Here is a 24797-nt window from a genome sequence, read left to right on the forward strand (position 1 = left end):
CCCCCCCGGGCGATGGCCATGCTGCAATCCCTTCTCCTTTGTTTTCCTCTCGGGACTTTGGGCACACACAAGCATGTGCCTGGAGTGAGTTTCAAGCCACGTAGGTCCAGGACTCGAACTGAGGTCGGTCATGTGGGAATCACATGCCTTAACCATTATGCCACCTGCTGACCCCTAATTCCTTTTTTTTATACTGTACTTTGCCAATCTTTTGTACCCTCAGATACTCTCTGCTGTAATAGCATAGCTGGTGTGCTTTAAGGGAATTATCTGGAGCGGATAAGATGGCAGAGAGGGGACACCGCAAAGAATTGTTTAGAAGTTTCTAGAAATCCACAGTAAATTGAGTCAGCCGGTAGCATGGTTAACGCACTGGATCTCACATGGTGACTGTGCTGTTCTAATCCTGGACTCAGCCGCTTGAAGAACTCATCTGGCGTTACATTTTCAGGAATTTGAGAGCCTGTTACTAAACTCGGCTGTTATTAGTAGTTAAATTATGTTAACTTATCCTTAAAAACATTATATTAAAAACAAAGGTTACTCAGGGGCCAGCAGGTGGCGTGGTGATTGAAGTGCTGGGCTCCTACATGGCCAGTGGTGGTTAGAGTCTTGGACACATTCTGGGTGAGTGTGCATGTGTGCCCAAAATCCTGAGAGGAGACTGGAGGAGAAGGGATTGTGGCATGGCCATCTCCCCAAGGGGTGATTTTTCACTTTCCCTAAGTTTCTCTTTCCCACCTGTGAGCGCAGGCACCCTACAACAACAAAAACTTAAAAAAAAAAAAAAAAGGTTAGTCAAACCAATTATAGGAACCAGTGGTTAGTGTAATGGCTATGTCGCTGGACTCCCATGTAATCAAGCACAGTTCAAGTCCCAGACCTGGTGGTTTAAACTCACGCTGGGCACATGTGCATGTGAGCCCACGATCCCGAGAGGAAAATAGAGGAGAAGGGATTGTGGCGTGGCCATCCTCCCCGGGGGGGTGATTTCTTGTTTTCTGTCTGTCTGTCTTTCTCTTTCTGGCAAGTGCATGTGCCCTATAGCAAAAACCTCTCCAAAAACCGAAAAAACAAAAAAAAACCCAAATCGTACCCTCATTTATTTCTCTGCATGTTATTATTACCTACATTCACAAAGATACTTGTGTTTATTGTCTCTACGTGGTATGCTATTGCACATTTCTTCCCAACTTCATTTTCAGAAATGTCATGATTGTAGCTTGAAACCAGTAAAGATGGTATTTGTGCTATGGATACTGGCAATGCTAAAAATCGGAGTTTTTCTTGTTTGTTTCTTAGTTTTTGCCACCAGGCGTGTGTGCTCATCAGACACACAAAAAGAGAAAGGGACAGTGAGAAATCACACCCCAAAGGGGATGGCCACAGCTCAATCCTTTTTCCTCTATTCTCCTCTCAGGATTTTGGGCATGTATGCATGTGCCCAGCATGATTTTCAAGCTGCCAGGTCCAAGACTTGAGCCATGCAGTTGGCCATGAGGGAATCTATCTGCCTTAATTTCCACACCATCTGGGGCCGTTCTTTTTTTTTTCCCCTCTTTTCCCTTTTTCCTAGAAAACCAGTTTAACATTTATTTACTAGTCTTGGTGTTCGCAGCCGCCACCGCGCCACGGTCTCTCTCCAACAGCAGCGCTGCCTCTAGCTCGCCGAGCTCCAAGTGAGGAGGTCTCTTTACCATGGCTCATACAAAGCAAACAGCCTGCAAATCCACGGTGGTAAAACACCAGGGAAGCAACTGGCTACAAAAGCCTCTCGCAAGAGTGCGCCCTCTACTGGAGGGGTGAAGAAACCTGTTGTTACAGGCCCAGTACTGTGACACTCTGTGAAATTAGACGTTATCAGAAATCCACTGAACTTCTGATTCACAAACTTCCTTTCCAGCGTCTGCTGTGAGAAATTGCTCAGGATTTCAAAATAGATCTGCGTTTCCAGAGCGCAGCTATTGGTGCTTTGCAGGAGGCAAGTGAGGCCTATTTGGTAGGCCTTTTCGAAGATACCAACCTGTGTGCTATCCATGCCAAACGTGTAACAATTATGCCAAAAGACATCCAGCTAGCATGCCGCATAACGTGGAGAATGTGCTTAAGAATCCACTATGATGGGAAACATTTCATTCTCAAAAAAAAAATTTTTTTTCTCTTCTTCCTGTTATTGGTAGTTCTGAACATTAGATTTTTTTCCCCATGGGGTCAGAAAGTACCTAAATATATGATTGCAAGTGGAAAATAGGGGACAGAAATCGGGTATTGGCAGTTTTTCCATTTTCATTTGTTGTGGATTTTTAATATAAATGCGGGGATGTAAAACATTAATGCAAGTCAAAATGTTTTGGGGAACAAGTTTCAGCAGTTCAACTTTATAACAATTATAAATAAACTTGTTAAATTTTTCTGGACAATGCCAGCATTTGGATTTTTTTAAAAACAAGTAAATTTCTTATTGACTGCAAAAAAATGCAAAGCAAAACAAAAAAACATTTACCGGTCTTGCACAGGCTTATGTATCATGCAGAAGGTTTGAGCTCTTTCACAGGGAAAAAGAATGACCAGATCTCATTTGGGAAAAGGAAAAGGACACAGTCAATGTGACACACAGTCTGGTGTCACAGGAGTATGGAGGCAGCATGTACAGTAAGAGGACTTACAAACAGGGAGGTACATAACCTGAGCAAGGCAGTGAGCTGCAGACGTACTGCATTTGGGAGGTCCGTGGTTCAGCCCAGTTCATTAGGCAGTTGGTTTCATGGGTCTGGAGCTCAAGCGAGCAATCCAGGCTGTGGAAATGTTGATCATACTTGAATCACCTGCATGCAGGTCCTGGTTCAAACCATGAACATGGGGATGCTGCTCAAGGTGAATAAGCACAGGAGTGCTCAGGCCAGAACATACATCATGATGTGGGAGGAGGAGCCAGCAAAGCAGGGGACAGATGTCTGGGATAAACATTGTCCAAATGAAGCTCCTGGCCTCCATGGTCCTTTGCCAAGGGCAGGCTGGCATACATAGTGAGAATCTCAAAGCAGTGGGCTCTATCAAAAAGACACAGAGAGAGAGCTGTTCATGAGAGCACAGAGGGCCAGTAACAAACTTCCTGGAAAAAATAACTTGGGGCTGACTTAGAAAGGGCTTCACAGAGAAACTGACATCTGAGCTTCTTTTTTAATAGAAGAAAGGGTATCTATCAATAAATACCTGAAAAGTCCAGGAAAAGCAGACAACATAATGGCAAAGCATATTTTTCCCTAAAGATTTGGGTAAAAACTGCATTTTTCTAGGTATGTTTTCTATGTATACCAAAGCATCACCTTTTCTGGCCAAAGTTACACGTAGGACAAAATTATTTCTAAGTTAAGAAGTTACTTTAGATCTGTATATAATATAAAGGGAACTTTAGAATGGTACATATAATTCCATCCACCTTCTCCCCTCCTCCAGACAAAGTTTTACAATTTTTTAAAACTCTTTCCAATTTAATGAACATTAGGCATACTCACTTTGGGTACGGTCCTGGGAGTAATTATGTAGATAGGAATGTTCCCTTATCTCTTATCTTATCCTTGGTCTTCTCTTCCTGTCCTCTGCAGACCTTTCTACTGGCTGCTCAAAGGGCATCCTGTTTAGATTTGTGTCTGGAAATACCCCTGAGCTCAACAGATGCAGCAACAGCAAAGTAAACCAAGTGGCCTCATGGAGCCTTCCTTTGCGTTGGCATTTGCTTATTCTTCTGTTGCATATACTGAGACTGTTTAGGAGTCACGTCACTTTAAAAATAACTCAGGAGTCCCAGAGAAAAGGCACTTAGAGGCGGCTGGCTGTTCGTGTATTTCACGTGTCACTGAATCTATGGCATAAAATGGTTTTAGAAAGAGGTTTGCGGAAAAGTAGGAAAAACACTGAAGTAGCTAATGATGTACTAAAATGCACTCAATCTTATGGATCCAAACTCACTATGAACGTGTAATGTTAACCTCACAAAACTAGATGAAATGTGTAACAGCATTTCCTATCATTAGATCAAGAAACTTCCTTTTCCTCTATTCTTTTTTCCCCAGCCATTGACTATTTGAAAGAACATCTAAAAATTAATGTTCCAATTTGGGATCTTGAAGTTAAGGTCCATCCAACTCAGCTTTCGAAGCCCCATCTGCTTCCTTACCTCTGCAGGGTGTGTTCATCACTCTCTAAATTATGCTTTCTATATAGTAAAAACAAAAGAATGTGTCATTGATCCTATGGCTATGTGTACCCGGTTACTTGGGTTCATTTCATATCACTTTATAGATGAGAAAACGGAAGCCCAAGGACGTTAAATTGTCCAGTCACAAAGCCAGTAAATGATGGGCCACGATTCAAACTTACGCTCTGGACTCTTTGCTCTTAACTACCATTCTAAACTATTTCTGAATATTCTATTAAGAATCTAATCACATTCACTACATTTTAATTCTAACTCCAGAACGCTCATGTTTCTAGTAACTCTGATGCCCCTCGATGTCTGGGTGAGACAGGCCCTTAAATAATGTTCTCCTCTCAGGTTGAGGATGCCAGCACCAGGCACCATGGCACACAGATGATTCACCTTCTTTGTTTTTGTCCGGTGGAGTGTAGTTCAATTACTCTCTAAAACACTGATCAGTTCTGTATGGGTATCGGGTCTCCAGGACAACTCCTGGGTTCAAAGATTTGCTAGAGGACTCAGAGGACTCAGCATACAGTTCTACTCACAGCTGTGATTTATTACGGTGAAAGGATACAAAGCAAAATCAGCAATGGGAAAAGCACATGGGGTGAAGGCCCGTGAAACCAGGTGCGGGTTTACAAGAATCCCCTCCCGGGGTTTCACACAGCAAAAGCTTCACTCTCCCAATGGGCTTTAACAGCATGCATGAAATGCTGCCCACCAGGGGAGCCTGTAGGAGACTCAGTGCCCAGGGTATTTCCTGGGAGCTGGTCACAGAGGCAGTCTCTGCCTGGCCCAACCTCAATTTCCAGACGGCCAGAAGGAAAGGTATTCAGCCCAAACGGTATCACTTGTCCAGACAGGTTAGGCATAGCGAGCTACTCTTACCAGCTCTAGGAACAATAGAAGCCCCCTGAAACTCAAGTTCCCAGATGCCAGCCAAGGGCCAGCCTTGTAAAGGTCTCTCTTACACATGAGCAGTAGGGCAACTATGGTGACACTTTCCTGCACAGCAATATTATCCCAACATTTTTTCAACATCAATAAATTAAACTTACTTTCTTGAATTGTTTTTTGAACCACATATACTATTTGCTAGTTCCTTCATTAATGAGTTAAATAATACCTGCCACTTGCTCATTATATATATTGAGTCATTGTCAGCTTAATACAAGTTTTACTTGAACTTATAATCTAAGCAGGCTAATTAAAGACCAGTCAAAATTAATAGAGAAAAAACACAACTCAATAAAATCGAGGCCAACTACTGTACAAGCTCATTGTAGTTATTAAGAAACAAAACTGTATACTTGCATTTTGTATTTTCTTACCAACTGTCTACATTTCAGAAAGCAATCTGATTTAGATGGCAATCACTTGGCTATTTGCACTTATGACAAATGCCGACAAAAAATTAACTTCTCTTTTTAGAGAGATTTTTACTATAGGGCACATGAGCTTGCCAGAGAGACAGAAAGACAGAAAGCAAGAAATCACACCCCAGGGGCGATGGCCATGCCACAATCCTTTCTCCTCCATTCACCTCTCAGGATTTTGGGCATGCATACACACGCACCCAGTGTGAGTTTTAAGCTACCGGGTCCAGGACTCTAACTGCAGTCAACTCCATGGGAGTCCAGTGACCTGGTCCTAAAAAATTAACATTTCTGCAAGTAGACAGTAATATCTCAAAACTTCCTCTTCAGTTTTGCCAATCATGATATAAAAATGATACATCATTGTTTAAGATGCAACTCCCCATTTAAATATGACATATAAGTCAAAATTTAGAAATATCTATCACTAAAAAGTTGTGTCTTATAAAAAGTAAAACCTTAATTCTAAGTATAAATATAACATGCAGCATATAATAAAAGTAATATTATTTTTTTAACTTTATTATGCCTCTAACACTTCTCTAATCATTTCAGATTTATTTCAATAAACATTTCCTCTATGTTGTGAATTGTTTTAAAATCCAGTGTAATTTTACAAATTTCCATATATATATATTTGTACTAAACCAAAAAACAAAATATTCAAGCTTTATTAGTTACTCTAAGTAGAAGAGGATGTAATTAAGAGCTAGTGTAGCTAACATAAACATAAGAAAGGTAAACATTTCTTGAATAAAAAAATAGGAAAAATTTTAATGGAAAAAAAAAAATCAAGGATTGAAAAAAAGAGAAAATGGTCCAAATAGCAGCTTGGTACTTCCTTCACAATTTGTATTACTTGTGCAAATAACATCATTAAATAAATACTTATGTGATATTTACAAAACAGAGGTAAGAGGGAGAAACTGAAAGTGTCAGAGTCTGTCATCTGTCCTCCCTCTCGCAATGCCTGGATACATTAATTTACTAACAGCTAAAAATGTGATCCTAGTTAACTGTAGTTGAAAGTTTATCAATTAAATCATCGATGGTGTAGACAAGAAGCTGAATGTCCGCTTTTTCCTTCATTCGGTGATCACTGTGTTTGCGGAGGATGACATCGACATCGGTGCTGACTAAGCGGTCGGCAACCTGCATGGACGTGTGCCAGGGGACGATGTCGTCCTTCATGCCATGGAGCAATCGGATAGGACAGGTCACGGGGATAGGGCTGTGTAACAAGCAGTGCTGCTCGGCTTCTTTAATGAAACTGTACTGAATGTGGTAGGCTCCTTCCTCATGGTATTTTGATGGCAAGGTCCACACACCTTTCAACTCCACTTCCTTTTTTACCTATTGGGGAAAAATGAGAAAATCAAAGTATGGTTTAAACATATGCAACAATTTGAAATAATCTGAGGAGAGTAGTCCTTTAGCAAGAGGAAAGAGATAACGAAAGTGTAACAATAATAACCAATGCAACACCCTGTGTAAAGTACTGTGACAGGTACTTTATACATATTATCTTGTAGGATACTGATAATTCCATGTTAATAAAAGAGGATATTAAGGTTCAGAGAGGCTAAATATCATATACCAAGTTCAAAGGTAATAAGTGTTATGACCAGGATTCAAACTGAGATTTATCTAACTTGATCATATCGCATCCTTTTTGTTTTTTTAAATTGCCAGAGGGTGTGTGCACTTGGCAGAGACAGAGAGAGAGAGAGAGAGAGAGAGAGAGAGAGAAGAGTGAGAAACAATCCCCGAGGGACCAGCAGTTAGTGTAATGGCTATGTCGCTGGACTCCTATGTAGCCGACCGCGGTTCGAGTCCTGGACCCGGTGGCTTAAACTCATTCACGCCGGGTGCGCGCCTGTGTGCGTGCCCACGATCCCGAGAGGAGAATGGAGGAGAAGGATTGCGGCGTGGCCATCCACCCTAGGGGGTGATTTTTCGCTTTCTGTCTCTCTGTTTCTGTCTGGCAAGCACACGCGCCCTATAGCAAAAACCTCTCAAAAAAAAATAAATAAAAGAAATCCCCAATGGAGCATAGTCACTCTGCAATTTCATCTCCATTTTTCCATCCTATGGGGATTCCACAAGTGCCAGGAATCAAATGTGGTTGGTCATGTGGGATGTGGTTCCCCCAACCACTAGGCTACAGGACCAAATCCAACATATAGCATTCTTAAATCACGTGTTGCTTTACCCTCAAATCAAAGGAGGAAAGGAGAAAAATCTTTTTAGATTTCAAAAGCATAGAACTAAAAGTGCCTATAAGAGAAGTAGCTAAAATGGGTGTGGCTAAGGGAAGAGAAGAACCAAGTTTAGAACTGAAAATAAAAAATAAGACTGGTTATTCTAGGACAATGATAAAATACAATTATGGAATTTTAGGCTGAACGTAAAAAAAATACATAGTTTTTACTTTACAGAGTTTTATAAATGAAAAAAATCCCTGCTTGTTTTGGATGACACAACTTCAAGTACTCTAAAAAAATGAACAATAATATCATTTCTACATTTATTTTTATAATATATGTCTTTTCTTTGAGAATTCCTACTTTTGTATTACAATTTTTCAAATTATTTTTCTAATATAAATTAGAATTTTCTATGAGTAACATATACTCATTACAGAAAACACAAAATACAAAAAAGTATAAAAAGAAATCACCCACAATCCTACCTCATATATACAAACATTAATATTTATTTCCTTTTAGTACTTTTCCATGTGTGTGGGTTTTATTTACTTTTCTAAGGCTTTCCTTTATATTTTTTTGCCACAGGGTACATGCACTTGCCTGGAGAGAGACAAAGAGGGAAAGACCAAAATCTCCTGCCAGAGGGAATGTCCATGCCACAATCCTTTTTCCTTCAGACTCCTCTTGGGATTTTGGGCCCACACATGCACCCAGTGTGATTTTCAAGCCACTGTGTCTGACACTCAAACTGTGGTCAGCCATGTGGGAGTCCAATGCCTTAACAATATACCACCTGCTGGTCCCATGTGTGTTTTTTATACATGTAATATGCAATACACATATATTCCATATTCATATACAGTTTCCTTTATTTACTAAATATATGTCTGGGCTTTAAAAAATTCTATGGGAAATTTTTAACTGCTGTAGAATAGCCTAGTATAATTGAGTTAATGTAATTAGCTTGACAATTTCCATACTGCTGTGAACTTATGTGAATATCATTGAGCATAAAGGTTTATCTGTATATAATTCTTTGGAAAGATTCTCAAAACTGAAATAATATATATCAGTAATTTATTGCAAATAAAAAAACAAAAAGCCAATAAAATATATGTGATATGACCTATATATATTTAGGTATTTTAGTGTACATCTTTTAATTCTGAAAGGACTTATTAATTCAATGAAAAGCTATGTATCAGAAATCTACACTTCTTCAAATCAGTCTATAAATGATTTGAAATTCATAAAATTCTAAAAAACTATAAAATGCATAAATCAATTTTAACATCATGTGACTCCCTGTATTAAAACAACATGTGGGAACCAAATATTTAAAGCAAAAATTATATTTAGTTATCCTTAGCTACTCAAGATTGTTCCTGAATTTGCATGTATTTCAGTAGTTAGAAATCAGTTTCACTGGTTATGAACTTAAGTGTAAGCTATGCTAATTACTGACACAGAATTAATTATAGTTTTAGTTTAAGCATCTCTGCCCCCAATTATTCTGCTATCTGCCACTGAAAGGAATACATTTGGTTCATTTGAAGAACGAAGTTAACCTTATAAAATGTTGTGTGTCTCAAACCCTCAAAATCAAGTTCAAAAACAGTAAAAAACAGCTGAAAGAAAAAGTACAGTATACATGAATTCTATACAAAGCAGAAACCCTATAAAGGCAGAAGCTTAGATTCCAAACATTTGTGCACCCTGTGTAAGGCCCCCTAGTGTCCAAATAAGGAGATAATGATTAGAGCCAGTTAAGGGAGAGGTCAAGTCCCTAAAAAATGGTAAATGTTGGGATTGATATTTCCATTGTTACAAAAGATGGTAAAAATTTCCATTTCTGCTCCATTGACATTGTTAGGGTTAGCTGTTTGTGGGGAAAAGAAGACATTACAGCCCTACCCTTTCCTTAAACGTGCTTTTAAATAAAGAAGGGTTCAACATGCTTCTATTAATAACTGCTTGCATATCTACTTTGGGATTAGCAAAGATATGCCCTGATTTGCGGATTAGAGGTCACTTATCCTCACTCTGAGTCAAGGAGATACACACATGCAAAAAGAAACGTACATAGATCTTATAACTTCCCAATAACCAAAAAACTGTTTGATTATTTTTAATCTGTGTCCTTGAGATTATTTCCTACCATGATAAGCACTGCATTATTAAGTTAGAAGATGGTAAAAGGAGTCTATGGGGGACCAGTGGATGTTGTAAGGGTTACATTGTGGACTCCCACGTAGTCAACCATGGTTGGAGTCCTGGATCTGGTGGCTTGAAACTCACACTGTGTGTGTGTGTGTGTGTGTGTGTGTGTGTGTATGTGTGCCCAAAATCCTAAGAAGTGACTTGAGAAGAAATTATGGCGCAGCCATCCTCCCAAGGGGGATTTCTTGCTTTCTGTCTCTCTGGCAAGCACATGCGCCCTATAGCAAAAATCTCTCAAAATAAGAAAAGGGACTCATGGTATAGATGCACAAGGCAACAGTATGAGGATAGAACAACTATGTATAAGAAAGGACCAAGAAGGTGAAAAAAAAACTTCACAAAAAGGAGGTAAGTCCAAGGAAAAACAGATATGTAATTTCAGTAGTGATAGGAAATAATATGAGGAGTCTGGCAATGCAAATAACCCTTTAAAACAATTTTTTTTTAATTTGCTTATTTTTTTCCATGAGTAAGAGACAGACAGAAACAGACACTGAGACAGAAACAGAAACAGCACCCACAGGGGGTCTAGATGTCACGCTCTACACCCAGCACCAGCCAGTGCCAGATCTTGGGCACTCCAGAGAGGTCTCTGGACATGAACCTGGAACCTTCCCACGTGAAGAAGCCTTAGAGAGCACACTGCTTTACTACCGTACCACCATCTGGCCCCTGCAATGCTATTTCTTAAGAAGCTACGACAACATGAACTAAGAATAAACAAAACATGATCTATGGCAACTGAAGTGCTTAAACATATGTCCAGTAGGAATGTAATAAACTACTTACCTTTCTAGTTATTTCAAAAACCTCATTTGTACCATAATTTGCTGAAGAACATGCTAATAAGACTTTTTTAAAAAGACTTAGGAGTAGAAAAAAGAACGCCAAGTAAGTATCAAAGCCAGGAATGGCAAGTTTGTTCTCTGTGCTGGCTCTGATTGACTGATAATGTCTGCCTGGAGAGCTCCATTGGGAGGACCCAAAGACTAAAAAATAGTTTCATAATCGAAAAGCTCAGCATAACATGTCCATAAGAAGAGGTATTGGGACTAGCAGTTAGCGTAATGACTATGTTGCTGAACCTCCACGTAGTCGACCGCGGTTCAAGTCCTGGACCCAGTGGCTTAAACTCATGCTGGGCGCGTGTGCATGCTCAAGATCCCGAGAAGAAAATGGAGGAGAGGGGATTGCAGCGTGGCCATCCCCTGGGGAGGTGATTTCTCACTTCTGTCTCTCTCTGTCTCTCTAGAGAGCACATGCATCCTGTAGCAAAAACCTCTTAAAAAAAAAGAATAGGTATTATTATTGTCCATATGCCACAAAATAAAATGAGAGATATAAAAAGATCATAATGTAAGATCCAACTAAGAAAATGTTACTAAAAAATAAAATTTTAAAGTGTGATTTCCTTAATGTGGCTCAAACATTTGGCAGAATGACCTGAAAGGACTACAAAGACAAAGAAACCTTAAACAAGAGCCCAAACAGTTAAAGGTGACAGAGACTGTGTACAAGCAGGCAGCTAAGACAAAAGATGGGCTAACACAATAAGCCCACGGGAGAGCATGCATGAACAAATATTCTAAGAAGCAGCAGAAGAATGATGAGAGGTATACACTGAGGTTACCAAAGCTAAGTGTGACTTACCTCAATAGGAAGCTGATTAAATTTTGTCACTAGGGCATCTGCTGCTGTAGCTACACCAATAAGAGCCATGACCTTCCCTGGCCGTGCAATTGCAGCATGAAGCATAAGCCATCCACCAAGGCTAGATCCAACTAGGATCTAAAAATAAAAATATGTACAGATTTAAAGAGGGATTTTTGTCTATTAGCTCCCAGACTTTTAATACTTGGCACAAAGTAGAATTTAGTTATGATTAACTTTTTTGGGGGGAGAGGTTTTTGCTATAGAGCGCGTGCACTCACCAGACAGACAGAGAGAGACAGAGAGATAGAAAAGGAGAGAAATCACTCCCCAGGGGGGATGGCCACGCCGCAATCCCTTCTCCTCCATTCTCCTCTCAGGATCTTGGGCACGCACGCACATGCGCCCAGCCTGAGTTTAAGCCACAGGGTCCAGGACTCGAACCATGGTCGACTACGTGGGAGTCCAGCGACATAGCCATTATGCTAACTGCTCGTCCCGTATGATTAACTTTTCATTAAAAGTATTACACCTATAATATGGCATGAACTATGAAAATAAAATTTGTGCAATGGAAAGTAAAATACATTTTACTGAGAAAGACATGACAATTCAAAGTCAAATACCATAATAAATTATTTATCACTTAAAATATTAAGTATTTTTCCCATGTAAAGAAACAGCTCACATATCATGAGATCACAGTCAATAATTACATTATATTTAACAAAAATAGTCACCTGTGGTCCTACAGCTAAGTCATCAATTATAGAAAGAACATCTTTTCTCCATTTCCCCACTGTGCATTCTTCTAAATTACCATCTGAACTTCCAACTCCTGAGTAATCAAACCTGGAAAAAGGAAAAAAAAAAAATTCTAAATATCTAGCTACCTATTTTTTTGATTATTGTAACACAACCTTCATTATTATAATATCTAAAACATAGTAAAACATCACAGTCAATATACATTCCAGTAAATCCTACTGGTTTACTCTTCAAATATCTCCTATACCATCCAATCACACCTTTTTTTTTTGGAGAGATTTTTGCTATAGGGCGCATGCACTCACCATAAACAAAGAGGGAGACAGAGAGACAGAAAGAGAGAAATCACCTCCCCGGGGGTGGGGGGATGGCCACGCCTCAATCCCTTCTCCTCCATTCTCCTCTCGGGATCTTGGGCATGCACACATATGTACCTTGCTAGAGTTTAAGCCACCAGGTTCAGGACTCAAACCGTGGTCGACTACATGGGAGTGAGTTTAAGCCACCGGGTTCTGGACTCGAACTATGGTCGACTACATGGGAGTCCAGCGATGTAGCCATTAGGCCATCTGCTCATCCCCATCCAATCACATTCTTACCTTCTTTACAGACACCAGCCTGGATCAAGTGATCATCTTTTATCTGGTCTTAGGCAATAGTCTCTAAATACGTCTCCCCATTTCCATTTTCACCCTTGTTGTCCATTCCTCACATACTAGTCAGAGCAATCCTTTTAAAACACAAAACATGTTTTGAACAAAACCTCCAAAGACTTTTTAGTCTGGTCTTTCTTACTGTTCTTCCTCAACTGTGTCCTCACTTTCTTCCTTGAAGTTTAAGAAATACATAACCTGGGACTAGCAGTTAGCGTAATGGCTATGTGGCTAAACTCCCATGTAGCCGACTGCGGTTTGAGTCCCGGACCCGGTGGTTTAAACTCACGCCGAGCACGTGTGCGTGTATGCCCAAGATCTCGAGAAGAGAATGGAAGAGAAGGGATTGTGCTGTGGCCATCCCCCTAGGGGGGTGATTTCTCGCTTTCAGTCTTTCTGTCTCTGTCTTTCTGGCAAGCGCATGCGCCCTATAGCAAAAACCTCCCCCCCTACAAAAAAAAAAAGAAAGAAATATATAACCTACGTTCCTGCCTCATCAGCTAGTCCCTCTACATCAGGGGTCCTCAACTCCCAACCAGGAAGGTGGCTGATGAGTGAGCAAGGCCTCATTTGTGTTTGCAGCTGTTCCCCATCACTTGCATGGCTCTGCCTCCTGTCAGATCAGCAGAGGTACTGGATTTTCATGACAGCCCAAATCTTACCATTACGTGGTTCTTTACTGTACACTGTGATGCAGCAGTGGTGGAAATGGGGTGCACGGAAGACGTGATGCACCTGGGTCACCCTAGGACCAACCCTCCTTTCTCCATCTTTTTTTTTTGGAGAGGTTTTCGCTATAGGGCGCGTGCGCTCGCCAGACAGAGAGAGAGAGACATAGAGACAGAAAGCGAGAAATCACCCCCAGGGGGGATGGTCACGCTGCAATCCCTTCTCCTCCATTCTCCTCTCGGGATCTTGGGCACGCACGCACACGCGCCCAGCGTCAGTTTTAAGCCACTGGGTCCAGGACGCGAACCGCAGTCGATTACGTGGGAGTCCAGCAACATAGCCATTACGCTAACTGCTGGTTCCCTCCTTTCTCCATCTTTAGTACTGTTTTCCACGAGGCTAGTCCCTGGTGCCGGGAAGGTTGGGAACCACTCTCTATATGGAATACCTGAACCTCCAGATGTCCACTTAGATTGCTTCCTGACATCATTCAGGCTTTTGATCCAGATGTTACAACCCTGAAAGCCTGTACTAAGCAGTCATTCAAACTGTCCTTTCATCATTCTCTATTGCCTTACTGTGCTTAACTTTTTCATAGCACATACTGCTACTTGATGTGTAAGATACGTGACTATTCATTTGTGGCCTGTCTCCCACATTAAAACAGAAGATCCACATGGGCCACAAATACTGACTTGTTCACCACTAGCTTCCCAGTACCGGAGAGTGGAAGTGATTATAAATATATTTACAGAATCAATGGAAGACCAGAATCAAATTCATCATCATCAATCCATCCAATTCTCTTTACAGCTTTCTATTAATAGTTATAGGCTCAAAATCTGTCTGATCTGTAAATTTTACATCTTCAAGGTCCTAATTCAATAAATCAAGAAGTATCATAACGTGCCTAGAAATAATCCTAAATCCTAGTTAAACTCAAGTATTCCCAATTCCCAGATAAACTCTTGCACAACTTTGAGCTTTTGGGTGCCATTCTGCGACCTAGAACACCTTCTTTTCCCACCTAAGCTCCTAGTTATCCTTCAATGCATGCCACTTTTTTTGAGGAACTTCCTGGAAATAAATGCCCTGTTAAGTCACTTTCTTTTGTATGTACTCCATACTTTTCATATTGTGTCATAATAAAGTTTTAAATATTTGTCTCCTTGTGGCTATGTCAGTTCCTCAGAGGAAGATGGTTTTACTCAAGGTTGTTTTTTCAGGGTAAGGACACTGCTTGCCCCACAGCACCATCATTAAGTATTTTTCCCATGTAAAGAAACAGCTCACATATCATGAGATCACAGTCAATAATTACATTATATTTAACAAAAATAGTCACCTGTGGTCCTACAGCTAAGTCATCAATTATAGAAAGAACATCTTTTCTCCATTTCCCCACTGTGCATTCTTCTAAATTACCATCTGAACTTCCAACTCCTGAGTAATCAAACCTGGAAAAAGGAAAAAAAAAAAATTCTAAATATCTAGCTACCTATTTTTTTGATTATTGTAACACAACCTTCATTATTATAATATCTAAAACATAGTAAAACATCACAGTCAATATACATTCCAGTAAATCCTACTGGTTTACTCTTCAAATATCTCCTATACCATCCAATCACACCTTTTTTTTTTGGAGAGATTTTTGCTATAGGGCGCATGCACTCACCATAAACAAAGTGCTAGAGTTTAAGCCACCAGGTTCAGGACTCAAACCGTGGTCGACTACATGGGAGTGAGTTTAAGCCACCGGGTTCTGGACTCGAACTATGGTCGACTACATGGGAGTCCAGCGATGTAGCCATTAGGCCATCTGCTCATCCCCATCCAATCACATTCTTACCTTCTTTACAGACACCAGCCTGGATCAAGTGATCATCTTTTATCTGGTCTTAGGCAATAGTCTCTAAATACGTCTCCCCATTTCCATTTTCACCCTTGTTGTCCATTCCTCACATACTAGTCAGAGCAATCCTTTTAAAACACAAAACATGTTTTGAACAAAACCTCCAAAGACTTTTTAGTCTGGTCTTTCTTACTGTTCTTCCTCAACTGTGTCCTCACTTTCTTCCTTGAAGTTTAAGAAATACATAACCTGGGACTAGCAGTTAGCGTAATGGCTATGTGGCTAAACTCCCATGTAGCCGACTGCGGTTTGAGTCCCGGACCCGGTGGTTTAAACTCACGCCGAGCACGTGTGCGTGTATGCCCAAGATCTCGAGAAGAGAATGGAAGAGAAGGGATTGTGCTGTGGCCATCCCCCTAGGGGGGTGATTTCTCGCTTTCAGTCTTTCTGTCTCTGTCTTTCTGGCAAGCGCATGCGCCCTATAGCAAAAACCTCCCCCCCTACAAAAAAAAAAAGAAAGAAATATATAACCTACGTTCCTGCCTCATCAGCTAGTCCCTCTACATCAGGGGTCCTCAACTCCCAACCAGGAAGGTGGCTGATGAGTGAGCAAGGCCTCATTTGTGTTTGCAGCTGTTCCCCATCACTTGCATGGCTCTGCCTCCTGTCAGATCAGCAGAGGTACTGGATTTTCATGACAGCCCAAATCTTACCATTACGTGGTTCTTTACTGTACACTGTGATGCAGCAGTGGTGGAAATGGGGTGCACGGAAGACGTGATGCACCTGGGTCACCCTAGGACCAACCCTCCTTTCTCCATCTTTTTTTTTTGGAGAGGTTTTCGCTATAGGGCGCGTGCGCTCGCCAGACAGAGAGAGAGAGACATAGAGACAGAAAGCGAGAAATCACCCCCAGGGGGGATGGTCACGCTGCAATCCCTTCTCCTCCATTCTCCTCTCGGGATCTTGGGCACGCACGCACACGCGCCCAGCGTCAGTTTTAAGCCACTGGGTCCAGGACGCGAACCGCAGTCGATTACGTGGGAGTCCAGCAACATAGCCATTACGCTAACTGCTGGTTCCCTCCTTTCTCCATCTTTAGTACTGTTTTCCACGAGGCTAGTCCCTGGTGCCGGGAAGGTTGGGAACCACTCTCTATATGGAATACCTGAACCTCCAGATGTCCACTTAGATTGCTTCCTGACATCATTCAGGCTTTTGATCCAGATGTTACAACCCTGAAAGCCTGTACTAAGCAGTCATTCAAACTGTCCTTTCATCATTCTCTATTGCCTTACTGTGCTTAACTTTTTCATAGCACATACTGCTACTTGATGTGTAAGATACGTGACTATTCATTTGTGGCCTGTCTCCCACATTAAAACAGAAGATCCACATGGGCCACAAATACTGACTTGTTCACCACTAGCTTCCCAGTACCGGAGAGTGGAAGTGATTATAAATATATTTACAGAATCAATGGAAGACCAGAATCAAATTCATCATCATCAATCCATCCAATTCTCTTTACAGCTTTCTATTAATAGTTATAGGCTCAAAATCTGTCTGATCTGTAAATTTTACATCTTCAAGGTCCTAATTCAATAAATCAAGAAGTATCATAACGTGCCTAGAAATAATCCTAAATCCTAGTTAAACTCAAGTATTCCCAATTCCCAGATAAACTCTTGCACAACTTTGAGCTTTTGGGTGCCATTCTGCGACCTAGAACACCTTCTTTTCCCACCTAAGCTCCTAGTTATCCTTCAATGCATGCCACTTTTTTTGAGGAACTTCCTGGAAATAAATGCCCTGTTAAGTCACTTTCTTTTGTATGTACTCCATACTTTTCATATTGTGTCATAATAAAGTTTTAAATATTTGTCTCCTTGTGGCTATGTCAGTTCCTCAGAGGAAGATGGTTTTACTCAAGGTTGTTTTTTCAGGGTAAGGACACTGCTTGCCCCACAGCACCATCACCCTCATCTCTGCTTGCATTCATCCCTTTCTTTACATTCTGGTTAAGGCCAGTATCTTGGTGCAGGCTCTGTCATCTTAAACCTAGACCATCTGATAGCCTTCTAGCTGTCCACACACAAATGGATCTGCTTTGTACCTGTCAGGTTTATCTTAAACAATACATTGATATGCCATTACTTTCAATTGCTCCCTGTAATATGCAAGATAAAGATGTGGCATTTGGCCTCTTTTTTTAAAGACCACTATATTCTGGTCAGCTCAGATTGATCTTTTTTTATTTTTATTTTTGGAGAGGTTTTTGCTATAAGGCGTGTGTACTTGCCAGAAAGACAGAGAGAGACAGAGAGATAGAAAGTGAGAAATCACCCCCCGGGGGGGGTGGCCACGCTGTAATCCCCTTTCCTCCATTCTCCTATCTGGACCTTGGGCACGCATGCACACACACCCGGTGTTATTTTAAGTCACCGGGTCCAGGACTCGAACTGCGGTCAACTACATGGGAGCTCAGCGACATAGCCTAAACTCATTACACTAACTGCTGGTCCCCAGATCGATCTTTTATCACCGCTTCAGAGGAAACTACTACTTTAGCCAAATAGATCAACTTTGTATTCCGAAAGTGGACTCTGTGTTCTGGTCTGTTTCATACCTTACACTGTCTTCCTTCACCTGGTACACCGTCTCCCATCATTACTAATATCCTCTCCTAGAGTACAGTTCAAAGGAACCTTTGTGCTCAAAGTCTTCCCAAACAGGATGAAAAAAAGATCTCTTCCCTATAAAACTTCTGTAAAATTTATTTTTATCAGTCACAATTTATTGTATCCTTTTTGCTAAGATACTTTGTGTGTTCAGTCCTGTCAGACTTTAGAATCCTGAAGGGGAAACCCCATTATCTTATTTTTGCCTTCACATTCTTTATAGTGGCCAAGCATGAAACTCTCACCCACTGAAGATAACAATATTAGCTAAATGAATAGAGTTGGAAAGAAAAAGTAGAAAGAACCACTTCATTTAAATAGCACAGCTGTCTTGTTTGTATCTGATTCTCAAAACCTGGCAAGAACTAAGAAACTCTAGTATTTTAGGGCATATAAAAGAATATACATATAATATATAACTTATGCATATTTCCTTAGAGATAAGGAATTTGAAAAAGTGATGAAAGGAATAAGAAATTAAAACTATCTTTAATTTTCGAATAAAATTATTTGGATTCCTAGAAAATAAAACAAGGCAGCTGATAACCTAAATCAGTTACTGTTTCCCCTCAATCCATAATATGTAGAAGACAGACCAGAAAGAGGAGGGGAGAACAATACCAGCTAATTCTTTTCCCTTTCCTCGGCGGGCAATTGAGTATCACTACATTCTGCATCTTTTAAAATTACCTTCCAAATAAATGGTAGACTCCTTTAGTGAAAGGAAATAGAAATAGTTAATGATACTAACATGTTACAAGTAAAATAAAAAACACAGTTCACGTTTGCTGAAACCTAATCTAGAGATAAAGATAATTCAAACACATACAGCATTTTAGGACTTTCACACAGTAAAACAATTCTGTCCTATCATATTCCAAGACACAGTTCCAAATTTAAAATTCTATTAGAAACACTCAAAGGAGAATACTAGCCTTAAAACTATGTGTTATATTCTGAACTCTGACTCATTCTTATTTCAGGCATAGTGACAGGACATTAGTAAACCATTTCCATACAGCCCTATATATAATTTCTTGTAATAATGAGCTAACTTTCATCATTTAAAATCTAAAGTTTACAGTGAAAAATGCAACAAAAGTAAACTAAGAAACTGAAAAATACATAAATATAAGATAAACTAAAATTCATTTGTTAATTGTGATCGGATTGCAGTGAAGTTTGGTAAGAACAAATTAAAAGAAACTCAATCAAATTAAAAATTTGTATGGGGGGCCAGGCAGTGGGACAACACTGGAATCTGGTGCTCTTGGAGGTTAAGCCACGCGGGAAGGTTCTGCGTTCCTGCTGGAGACATCCGTGAATGTCCTGTGCACAGGTCTGCTCACCTGGGGCTGCCCTTGGCTGCAGGCATGGGGTGCTATCTCTGTTTCTGTCTTTTAAATGGTATAAAGAAATAAAAAAACTTAAGAACTTCGACATTTTATGGAAAAATGAAATTAATGTATGAATTTATTTTGGTACAAAACATTATGAAATGTAGCATAGTTTTTCATCACATGCATTTTCAACGAACTTCTTAAAGAACTCTTGCGTAGTATCCAAAATGCACAAAGCTCACATTATGTCTTATAGGGAGACAGGAACTGGCTTTTTCTATTTCATAGTCTCAATTTAAATTCAAGAATTAAAAAAATAGCAAGTTCTTGATTCAAAATTTTTTAAGGTCAAAAAAGGATGACAGCAGTACTTCTGATATTATGAAGCTCTGCTTAAGGGCAATTTCTCTCCCTGGATAGCACTTCCCTCTCACCCAAATCCTGTTCTTCAATGTTCCTTTATAAAATCTTCTCTATTCATCTCAGTTACCGATTTTCTTTCTTTTATTTTACACAGTCAAACATACTGCTCTTGAGACAATTACATTCTGATGAACATTTCTGCCTAATTTCCTGTGTGTTTTTTCTTGTATTTTCCCACTCTGACTGAAAGATCCTTAAGGGCAAGATCAGTGTTTTCTAATTCTGTGTATATTATCCAACATTCAGTAAAGTACTACACAATCTACTTCTAAAAAAAATACTATGATCTACAGTCTTGGGTCCAGCAGGTGGTGTACTGGCTAAGGCACTGGACTTCCATGTCACTGACCACAGTTGGAGACCCACACCTGGCACTTGAAAAATCACACTGAGTGTGTTTTTGTGCATGCTCAAAGTCCCGAGAGGAGAATGGAGAAGGGATTGTAGCATGGTCGTGCCCCCTGGGGGGTGATTTCTCACTTTCTCCCTCTCTATCCCTCTTTGTCTCACTCTCAGCAAGCACAGGTACCCTGCGGCAAACACCTAAAAAAACAAACAAAACAAACACAGAAACGCACAAAAACAAAAAAACACTACAGTCTTCAGACTGTTAAATCACTACAGATTTTAAAGGAAATTTAATTCAATTAATTTGATAAATGGAATAAGACTAAATACATATAATCAACTTAATTTCTGCTACTATATTGAACAGATAAACCCTGAAAGTTTTATATATAGCTGTTTTTTCTTTTGGAGAGGTTTTTGCTATAGGCATATGCACTCGCCAGAAAGACAGAGAGAGACAGAGAGACAGAAAGCGAGAAATCACCCCCCAGCAGGGAAGGTCACGCTGCAATCCCTTCTCCTCCATTCTCCTCTCGGGATCTTGGGCATGCATGCACATGCGCCTGGCATGAGTTTAAGCCACCAGGTCCAGGACTCGAACCATGGTCAACTACATGGGAGTCCAATGACATAGCCAGTATGCTAACTGCTGGTCCCCCTACAGCTGTTTTTTTTTCTAGAATTAATTGAATGAATGTTAATAAACTAGTCTTCTAAAAATATAATTTGTTGTCAGAAAAGTAATGACACATTTTTGCAAAGGGAAACAGAAAAATACATCATATCTTTTCCAAAACTCAACAAATGAATATATTCTTAGGATATTAATGATAGAAAAAAATTCAGCAATTATCTGTAGTCTAACCTCTTTCTTTCTTGATGAATAAATTAGGTCCCATGCTTACTAACAGACTTGTCTTGCCACAGTCATTGCCAGAATTTATTCTAGAATCCATGTTTCTTGAATTCTAGGCTAATGTTATTTTTCCTAAAACATACTATCTTTTCTAGCAAATAGGACACTAAATAAGTGATTTCTATAGACAAACAAATCTAACAACAATATAAACAGTTATTTTACTAAAATAACTGTCAGTATAAAAAATTAAGAACTGCAAAATTAAGTTTTATTTAAATACCACCTATTCCTACTTAGGCTTACACATATTTGGATTATGGGGATGCAACGGAGCAAGCTTAATAGAACTGTTAGTTACACAACACCAAGTTTACAATACTTTTAAATACTTATGTTATTTTTAAATTCATAGACTAGAAGAGTAATAAAAAAAATGGTCAAATAAGTCCTTAAGTCCACAATGGAAAACCACAATATAATTACAAGAAACCCAACCAGTACACTCATTTGTTGTCATGGAGATTATTACATCTAAAGAGCTCAGTTACCACTAGTTCCTCTTTCATGTCTTCTCCCACTCGTGTTGTCAGTGTGGCACAAACACCTTTAAAAAACATGTTTTAAAGGCTGTTTTACAATGACCCTAAATCTCAAAATGAAAGTTTATAGACCATTCAAATAAAATAATCTATAAAAATGCTGGCACTTCTTTCAATGGTTAGGGTAGAATTCTTTATTGCCATAGTAAACGGTTCCAGCATTTTCTCTAAAATGTGTCGTTCCTACCTTATATAGGCGTGACCGAGAGACTTGCAAAACTCCTCAATGGCCAATGCTTTTGTACCATTCATATTAGAAAGATAGCCAGGGATGAAAATAATTCCTGGGTTTTTGCCTTTCAGCCTCTTATAAGCCAGGTTTGGAAGGTCTGGTCGATTCAGGAAAGAGAGTGATGTCTTTTGTCTGCAAGCTGAACATAGTACACAAAACAGTTTGCAAATACAGTTTTAGGGGAAAACCATATGTTTTCAATCTTTACTTTCCTAACCCATTTGACCGATGTTAAATATTATTTCCAGTTACTAAGAAAAACAAAAAAGACTTAAAAGTATTACATAACAAGTCCATGAATGAGGTCATTAATTTTAACAACATGTCAAAAACAGTATTCTCTCTGAGCAAAGTTCAATACTGACTCTTTCAAAACCCACGATGAGATAGAAATTTTAAGACAATAAAAGACAGAGGTGCCTCAAAAACATTTTCCTGTTGCTGCAGTATCATCTGCTCTATGCAGTATCAATTAACGTTCAGATTTACCTATTGTATAATAGTTCCAGTCCTCTCTTTGGAGATTTTTGTCTTCTTTTTTCATTATTTTATGTTTGAGAAGATCTGCATCCTCTATTTTTTTGGGGGGATGGTAGAAGACAGGTTTGGCCTGCCCATGGGAAGTTGCTCAGAATGGAAAGAGCTATATCCCTTTATTACTGGCTCCCACCCATGAAATGAAGGGCCATGTAACAGCCCATTATAAGCAGTTCTTTGATAATCTCAAATAATATACAATAGCACCATTTTTGGAAAAAGACTTGCCATGGGACTTGTAATCACTCTGTGTTTTAATCGTCAGTTTTACTTTCTGTGAATGCAACACACAGATCTTAGTGTAATTTCAGTCCAAGAGTACTTGATAACCTTATAAGATTATGCCATTCTATTGTTTAAATTTTTTTCCCTAATATAAAATCAATACCTGTCTAAAAAAAAAAAAAAAGAAATATTTTTAAAAACAGTAATTCATAAGCCACTTCTTCCTTCCAAAGACACCAGGTTAGTGTACTTCATTAGAGTCGTCTCTATACTAACCCTTTTTTTTTTTTTTTTTTTTTTTACATAAAATGAAGCTTCCTCTACTCTCTTGCGGCTAAGAAAACTCCTCAGTCTCTTTCATGTGTGCTGCTCAAGTAGTCACATTTTGGATTTAAGAAAAAGATTTTTTAAAAACTTAATTGAAGATCTTAAAGCTCTCTCTTCTACATGAAAGCCTGTTCAAAGTTTCAATGCATAGAGAACTATGCCAAGTTAAAAACTTTTGTAAAAAACAGGGCTTGTAAAGGCCAGTTACTATGGTCAACAGACGATATCAGCAAACATGTTCATTTCCTATTTCCTCAGCTGTGCCCTAAAGGCATGCTATCCTCTTCTTGATATTACCTCCCAACACAGGAATTTCTCTTTGAAACAATTAGTTTATTTAATGTCGCTGAGTTTTAAGTGGATGGATTCTTAATATCCACAAATCACCTTTGTACTGTAAGGACTAGTGCAGAATCTGGTACATAAGTACTGTCTGCTAAATAGAAAAAAGAATATTCTGGTTAACGAACGGACATGCTATACTTTGCTAAGAGTAATTATACATACTACACATTTAAACTGTGCAAAATTAAATATAAGCTAAACCTGTTAGGTAAGTGTAAAGTTTTTAGCCTAGGCGGTGGGTGACGTGGTGGTTGGGGGCACTGGATTCCCACATGATGGACCATGGTTTGAGCCCCGACCAGGAGGCTTGCTTTCTCTCTCTCTCTTGCTCCATCCCTCTCTGGTCAAATTAAAAATAAATAAATAAAGTTAAATAAAATAATTATTTTAAAAACAGTTTTTAGCTTAAGAAAGAGGAAGCTCTCTACAATGATTTTAATTACCATGCCAGCATCACGCACCTGGCAGCTGTGTGGCAAGGGTGTAAAGACACAAAACCAAAATATAAAAGAATTCGAAGAGACGATCCTTTCACACACACACACACACTCCTGACGCTCCGTTTTGGGGCCCAAATTCTATTCCTTTGTGATGACTATGGTTCTTTCACAAAGTGGGAGCACAGAGAAGACAAAATCAGGCTTAGTGAGAGCGTCTACACCTTCACAAAGAACATGCTTCATCTTCTAAGTTCACTGAAGCCCAGGGAGGGCAGGTCTGAGCAATTTAACAGTCACAATGCGTGAGCCCCTAACGGTAACAAACAATGACATGCATATCTTAATTGTTCCGAGGGTTGCGTTTCATAACCGGAGGAAGGCGGAGATCCGCAAGAGCTCCCTAACCCGCTCCGCATACGACGCCACCGAGGATCCCCGGGCCGCGGCAGAGGTCTCCGTGCAGTCTTCACCAGAACTGTACAAAGCGCCCAGAACTGGGGTGAGGAGGGAGGAGAAGGACCTTTTCGAATAGGGCGCCAAAAACTACCACAGGAACTGACGGGACCGCGGGTGTTCGAAAGAACGCGTCCTAGTTCCGCCTTCCGGACACTGACCTGGGAGCCACCGAGGCACCCTCCGGGGCTTCTGTGCAAGCAACGCGCCGAGGCTCCGGTGAGGTCCGAGAGACAAGACCGCCCAGCCCCAACTCCGACCAGGCATCCAAGCAGCCACAGCGCCCAGGACCACACCCGCCATCTTCCCAGCTGTCCCTGCGCCCCGCACCGGCCCTGGGAGACGTGCGGGTCGCGGGAACGGGTCTTGCGCATGCGCCACCGGCT

General features: G+C 40.0%; 1 protein-coding gene across 2 annotated transcripts in view; it reads right to left on the reverse strand.

The window, feature by feature from the left end:
- Positions 1-5798: 5798 nt before the first annotated feature.
- Positions 5799-24797, reverse strand: part of ABHD10 (abhydrolase domain containing 10, depalmitoylase) — a 22970-nt gene continuing 3971 nt past the window's right edge. Inside the window, exons 1-5 of one of the 2 annotated variants that reach the window (XM_006155143.3) lie at positions 24573-24714; positions 22040-22223; positions 15093-15204; positions 11658-11795; positions 5799-6930 (exon numbers count right to left, since the gene is read on the reverse strand). In XM_006155143.3, the coding sequence (XP_006155205.1) occupies positions 6586-6930; positions 11658-11795; positions 15093-15204; positions 22040-22223; positions 24573-24714 (921 nt within the window). In that variant the 3' untranslated portion in view covers positions 5799-6585. Of the gene's footprint in view, positions 6931-11657; positions 11796-15092; positions 15205-22039; positions 22224-24572; positions 24715-24797 lie in introns of those variants that run through there. The other variant, XM_027774466.1, reaches the window with a different exon arrangement.

The sequence above is a fragment of the Tupaia chinensis genome, unplaced genomic scaffold, assembly GCF_000334495.1.
Source record: "Tupaia chinensis unplaced genomic scaffold, TupChi_1.0 Scaffold000437_1, whole genome shotgun sequence".
NCBI lineage: Eukaryota > Metazoa > Chordata > Mammalia > Scandentia > Tupaiidae > Tupaia > Tupaia belangeri.